The 7,310-nt window shown below is 34.2% G+C and overlaps 1 protein-coding gene across 1 annotated transcript; it reads right to left on the reverse strand.

Annotated features, from left to right (window-relative positions):
- Window positions 1–1,953: 1,953 nt before the first annotated feature.
- On the reverse strand, window positions 1,954–6,826 carry LOC124841591 (aldehyde dehydrogenase family 2 member C4-like). The gene is made up of 9 exons (XM_047317887.2): window positions 6,643–6,826; window positions 5,651–5,793; window positions 3,735–4,118; window positions 3,563–3,652; window positions 3,154–3,327; window positions 2,934–3,071; window positions 2,714–2,851; window positions 2,557–2,618; window positions 1,954–2,439 (listed from the first exon to the last, which is right to left on the reverse strand). The coding sequence occupies exons 1-9, from the start codon at window positions 6,743–6,745 to the stop codon at window positions 2,166–2,168; spliced, it is 1,506 nt and encodes a 501-aa protein (XP_047173843.2). The 5' UTR covers window positions 6,746–6,826; the 3' UTR covers window positions 1,954–2,165.
- Between the last annotated feature and the right edge of the window lie 484 nt (window positions 6,827–7,310).

A 7,310-nucleotide genomic window follows, 5' to 3' on the forward strand; every position in this document is an offset into this window, starting at 1 on the left:
GGAATTCTGAAGCCATTTTTTAGACCTCCCTCAAGCGACTTGAGGCAGAAGTCATTTTTCTGTACGTTGAGTGGGGATTTCTGAAGCCATTTTTCTGACTTCCCCCGAGCGGCTTGAGGCATGAGTCATTTTTTGACCTTTCTGCGTTGAGCAAGGATTTCTGAAGCTCTTTTTCTGACTTCCGCCGAGCGGCTTGAGGAAGGAGTCATTTTTTCGACTTCCTACGTTGAGCGAGGATTTTTGAAGCCATTTTTTTGACTTTCCCCGAGCGGTCCTGAGGCAGGAGTCATTTTTCTGACTTCCTGCGTTGAGCGGGGATTTCTGAAGCCATTTTTCTGACTTCCCCCGAGCGGCTTGAAGCAGGAGTCATTTTTTTGACTTCCTACGTTGAGTGGGAATTTCTGAAGTCATTTTTCTGACTTCCCCGAGCAGCTTGAAGCGGGAGTCATTTTTCTGACTTCCTGCATTGAGCGGAAATTTCTGAAGTCATTTTTATGACTTCCCCCGAGCGGCTTGAGGCAGGAATCATTTTTTGACTTCTTGCGTTGAGCAGGGATTTCTGAAGTCATTTTTCTGACTCTCCCAATGGAGTTCTATCACGGCAGCGCTCGTAAGCTAGGGTTCATGGCAGCGACGCTCACGAACTAGGGTTAATGGCAGCGGCTCGATTGGGTTGCTCTGTTATGCAATTTGAGAGTTCAGAAATTGAAAATTTTTTAAATTTTGTTGTATCTAAATCTTAAGAAAGAAGATGGTGTTGATGGTGTCTCACGGCGACCTAAAAGGTGTTTTAGATTTTTCTCGTCATTTTAACTCTAAATGTAATTAATATTACAAATGAACTCACATTATCACGTCAATAATAACAATACAATTCATCATGTTTTTGTTAGGGAACAAGTCTATTATTAACTTTTTTAATATCGTAAGAAAAAAACTAAAATAAACCGTTTTTGCAAAATATTAAACCTTATAAAAATAGGTATTAAAGCTTGTAAAAATCGTATAATAATTTATCAGATATCATACAAGAGGCAGACGCCACGCAGGATTTGTTACTGAGTCAGTGGCACTAAATAGAGCCACGTGGAAGCAGTAAAGACAGATGCCACATAGTTTCCGACGTAAGTTGATGTAGTGGTATCTTTGTCCAACGCAACATGGAATTTGGTCGCACACGAACATCCTTAAAACTTCCACCTTCTTACGATGCCAATTCCCTTCCCCTTTCTTTCCTTCTTCCACAATCATATTCCCCCTCTCAGATTCTTTTCTTTTTTAACTCTAAACTTCAAAAGTGAGCCACATAATATATATAATGTGTTGTAGCCACTGCTAACAAAACGGTTGAAAGCACAAAGAAGAATCAATGTGTCACCCTGGACTTCCTTTTCTCAACAGAGAAGCCTTCATGCTGCGTAGAAGATGGCTTTTGTCGGCGGTGGCACGGCAGGCTCATGATGGTGGTGGCAGCTCCGGCGAGAGTGGTTCTGCGAAGCGATGCGTGTGCTCGACGTCGCAGCATCCGGGGTCATTCCGGTGCCGGTTGCATCACGGGGAGTATGTATGGCGTGGTAGGGCTAATAAGTAGTTGGATGTAGTTAATGATAAGAGTTTATAAGCATGCATGTAAATAAATAATCCATCTTTCTTCTTTCATGATGAATAACGATGAAGGAATTTGAGGTCAGAGGATGGAGCTGCTTGCATTTGTGGGAAATAATAATGAAAAATTTGTGACTTTCTTTGTTTTTTATGTGCCAATTTATCCAGGAATTTCAACAGCATCAACAGAGCCTTATCAGTGAACTCATCTCACAGTAAAATTTACTATAACTAAATGAAATCGGCTATGTGCATTAGTACTAAAGAAAGCCATACATAGATAATAGTTTGTTTCAAATTTAACAGTGTATACATTCAGTGACAACTTAAGAAAGTGAGGCACAGATAGAATAAAGAAAGTTTTACTTTCACAGAAATCATTATAAAAATCATACTTCACATAATTTTGAATTTATCAACACACAAACTATGTGTAAAACTTAGACTAAACGTACTTAAGCATGTATTATGTAAAGTAACATGACCCAATTTTATTACTCTGATAGAGTACATATATTAAATCTACTGTACTGTTTAAACTGAAAGCAGAAAGGAGATGTTCAAAGCCAAGGAGAGTTGTAAATGGGAGTTACAACAGATTTAACTTGTAGATACTTGTGTAGGGCATCCAGTCCAAAATCTCTTCCAAATCCACTCATTTTGTACCCTCCGTAAGGAATGTCATTCCCGAAGGCAAAGTAGCAATTGATCCAAACAATGCCTGCACGAATGGACCTTGACACAGTGTTGGCTGTGTCCAAACTCTTGGTCACAATGCCTGATGCTAGACCATACTTAGTACTGTTGGCAATCTTAATTGCATCCTCAATAGTCCTGTTATTCATTCATGTATTACTTTTGAATTCAGTATTCATGAATAAATTCATAGACACTACTATGAATACATTCAATCATTTATAGTAACAAGTAAATAAAACTACATTGACTTACTTAAACTTCCTCAAGGCCATCACAGGACCAAATATCTCCTCCTGTACTATACGCATGTCCTCCTAAACAAGATATCATGAGAAAGACACTGTGATGGTTAGTTATCTATTTATTCCAAAACAACCTCGTTTCATACTTGGGAGAAGTTAAAAATCACCTTAACATTGGAGAAAATTGTAGGTTCAATGTAGTAACCCTTGTTTCCCACTCTTTTGCCGCCTGTCAAAAGGGTGGCCCCTTCTTTCTTTCCAATCTCAATATAGGAAAGGATCTTTTCAAATTGCTTCTTGTCAACCTGCAACAAGAAAACAATTAGCCAATTACTCTCATTTTTGTTTCAACGATCAGAGTTACTAGAAGACATATTCGGTATAAACCTGAGGCCCTTGTTGAGCTTTAGGATCAAAAGGATCACCAACCACCCAGGCTTTTGCTTTCTCCACCAATTTCTTCTCAAATTCATCATAAATTCCTTCTTGAACGAGCACACGAGAACCTGCAACACAGATTTCTCCCTGAAATCCCAGTAAAAAAAAAGTTAGAATATTTTCAAACTGATATTTGTAAAAGGAATTAAGTTTGATGAAGGAAAACCACCTTATTGAATACGATGCCCAAGAGAGCAAGCTCGGCAGCTTTATTTACATCAGCATCATCAAAAATTATGATGGGTGACTTGCCTCCTAATTCAAGTGAAACTGGTTTCAAATTACTACTAGCTGCAGCACGCATTATTTCACGCCCCACTTCTGTTGAACCTGTGAAGCTTACCTACACATGCACAAATCACAAATCACAATCAAGCCAATCATATTGGTTTTACTGTACTTAAACTATGTTACTCTGTTATTATTATTCGTGATCACCTATTAGTATTTTGTATATTGCACCTTAATTTAGTCTATTTATAGTCTCATCAGTCAACCAAAGCAATAACACTCTAACCTTTTTATTCTACTTGACCTGAGACTCATAATGTCCACATATTTTAGATTTAAGTAATTACCATATCAATGTCCATGTGTGAGCTTATTGCAGCTCCTGCAGTTGGACCAAATCCAGGTACTACATTAAGTACTCCATCTGGAATTCCAGCCTTCAAAACATAAAAGTAAGGAAAATCAATAACTCAACCTTCAGTGATCAACTTGTCAATGCCATTTGTAAAAGACGCATACCAATTTAGCTAGATGAGCATAATACAAGGCTGTGAGAGGTGTTTGTTCAGCAGGCTTGAGGATCATTGTGCAACCGGCAGCCAAGGAAGGACTAACCTTGGCAAAAAACATGGTGGTAGGGAAGTTCCAGGGAATAATGTGTCCCACAACACCAATTGGTTCTAGTAAAGTATATGCATGAAACTCCCCGGAAGCTTTCAAGACCTCCCCGTGGATTTTATCTGCTGCACCAGCATAATAACGTATTGTAGCTGCTGCTGCAGGAATGTCAGCAACCTTACAAAAGTGGTACAACTTCCCAGCATCGATGGCCTCCAATGCTGCTAGTTCGTCTATGTTTTGCAAAATTAAGTCTGCCCATTTCATCATAATTCTGGCTCTTTCCTGATTTCAAAACCATCTCAAAGTGATGAACACTTATGTCATGTCAATGCTATCAGAAAGTAAAAGAACCATGCCGGTGAAGAACTTTGTTACTAATTACAGAAGCTACCAACTTATTTGAATATAACTTAATATCTTTTTACAAACAGTTCATCGGCAAACACTTCTACAGTAAACATTTATCTAGACAGTATACAGTTTTGTCAATATTGGCTAGCTACTTTTAACAAGATAACACCCATAACTCGGTGGAGCTGATCAACTTGCAAAAGAGAATATCATGTGTCGTGTTTTAACAAGTATTACACTATTTGTTTGAAGTCAAACAAAAAAAAGCATTACACGTTGGAGACTCGTGTTTCTTGAACTCAAAAACACTGTCTTTGTTCAACGTTGATGTCGTGGACGGTTTCAATCCACATGCTTCTACTCTCTTTCTGCCAAACTTTACATACTTAGATAAATTATGCAGACTTAACATCAACAATGTTTGATTTTTTATTTTATTTTTTTACGCATCTAAATTCTTGAAGAGACTTCAATGATTTGAATAAACTCAACGACAAAGACATAAATAAATAAAATTTAAAATATGAAAACCAAAACATGACTTGATCGATCGGTCCAATCGAATACCTCACGAGTACAGACAAAGCTTATATTATATTCAGAAGAATCCAATTCCAAATCCCAATCGATTCATGTTTCGAGGATTGAATAATTCCTTAAAAAATACATAATTATTTAGATGTTACCTGTTATTCAATTTTAACATTAGTGAGCATAGTTTTAATATTGCTACATTGTTTTTCCTTTGTTTCATCCCCTATCACCAAATGGATCAAAACAATTAATTAATAGAAGTCAATTATTTGTACTAATTAATTAGGCGCTTACGTATAATGTGTTTCTTGTTAATTAATAAAATTTTACAGAATTTATACAAACTTTACTGATTATGACGTGTTATTGTCACGTTAAATCGTAATAAACTTTAATTATATATATGTCAAACAAAGATATAAGATGAGATGGCCCGTGACAGAAGGTGAGATCATGAACATCAAAAACAAAAACTGATATTTAATGCATCGGACAAGTTCACAGAAGAAAAAAAGTCAAAAACATTAAAGGCACGCAAGAATCAGCCAAACAAACCCTATGAACTCAGTTCAAGAAAATTAATTATGAAACAAAGTCAATGATTAGTTATTAGTTAACAGGTTAATGTATATAAATTTTATTTATAAGGTCATCGAATACATTTTGAATGCACCCAAAGCTGTTAAATCAAGTGATTAGACGACATTCTTTAATATTTAGGTTTTTTTGTAATAAAAAAAACCTAAATATTTTTTGTATGACTTTTACATTGATAAACTGGAAATTTGTAATATTTTTTATGAATGTAAATTAAATATTTTACTTATATCAAACAGCACACGTGATAAAATAAATGAGACCCACAAATCTATGGTGATAATGTAGCACTTCTTGTAGAACGAAGAAGAAGAAGAGAAATGATAACATACCACACCGGGCATACGAGGCCATGGACCATGGTCGAAAGCGACACGTGCCGCTTTCACAGCAACGTCAATGTCTTCTTTTCCTCCCTCTGCGATCTTCGTAATCAATTCCCCTGTCCTTGGGTCTATTGTCTCAAACTCTTTTCCTGAAATTATTTTTTCAATTTTATAAATAAAAATAAAAATATTTTCTGGAATCTTCATTCATCAAATTCTTCCAATTTCTCTCACCCATTGAAGTTGTTGTGATACATGTTTTTGAATTTTAGTCAGAAAATTAAGTTTAATTAGAGATGGAAAATTTGTTATAATTTTTAAATTAATTTCAATTTAACATAAAACTCGATAAAACACACTCACAAACAAGGATGTACAATTTCAAACTAATTCAATTAGTTAACTCGAAGTTTTAGTTAAACAATATTAAATCAGTCAGATTTATTCTGGTTTACTTTCAGTATCAGTTTTTTTATATCTACATGCCTTGATTCTGGTTTTTCTTTTATCATATATAAAGTATATACTTCTTATAATTTTTTCTTATTATTTAATTGATATAAGTCAATTATGTTTATTCATTTCTTTACACAAACCATTAAATAAATCGTTCTATAAATTAAAAAAAATATATATTAATTCTTGTCAACACAAAGAGTTTTCATTTCATCTCATCTATCTCTGGAATTTGTATACTGTATTTCTTTCCGTTTTCACATGAAACACAGCAAAAAACAGAGAGAAATACATTAAAACAGAGAATTTTGTATGAAAACTCATAAAAATACTTGCAGATATATAACTTTAAAATCTGCTTGCAATAAGCTAAGTTCAGTGTTTCGCTTAATTTATGCCTTTTTGCCTTCTCTCACTTCATTTTCCATTACTCAAACCAGTAACAGTAAACATTTTTCATTATAGGGTTTTCGGTTGAGCTTTTCCACAGATGAAAGAAATGCAGAGAGAAAAGTGAAAGGAAAGAGATTTAAGTAAAGAACCTGAAAGGGAATCAACAAATTGTCCATTGATGAAGAGTTTGGTGAACTTGATGGGAGGAATTTTGAAGGAAGAAGCTTGGTTGCCATTAGAGAGAGCAGCCATGTTTGTGTGTACAGAAGCAGAGGGAAGATAATCACAAGGCAATGTTTTTACGCATCTAATCTAATATAAGAGGAAAGAACGGAAAGGTACCTATTTTATACACAACGCAGGCTTTATGACAATTATAGGATGCGAAAAGGACTTCCAACTCATTATCAATAACATTATTTACGTATAATTTTAAAAAATAAATTAAATATATTTCTATTTTAAAATTTATCTGAAATCGATATAATTAATGTTCCAAATGTAATTTGGAAAGTTTTTTCTTTAGATTTAAAAGATGAATATGAATAATCTTCCAAATTTAACTAAGCATAAATGGTAAGAGATAATATTAGTTTAAAGTATATAAGTAAATGTAATATTTTTCATGATAAATATGAATTAGATTTAAAGTTTATTTTTCTATGTAACTATGAAAATCATTGTTAAAATTTATTAAAGAGATTTGTTGTTGGTTGAAAATACTACACCTATTATTAAACCCTTTATTAATGTATTGTCATATATATATATATATATATATATATATATATATATATATATATATATATATATATAT

Source organism: Vigna umbellata, chromosome 4 (assembly GCF_029865625.1).
Source record: "Vigna umbellata cultivar VRB3 chromosome 4, Vumbellata_1.0, whole genome shotgun sequence".
NCBI lineage: Eukaryota > Viridiplantae > Streptophyta > Magnoliopsida > Fabales > Fabaceae > Vigna > Vigna umbellata.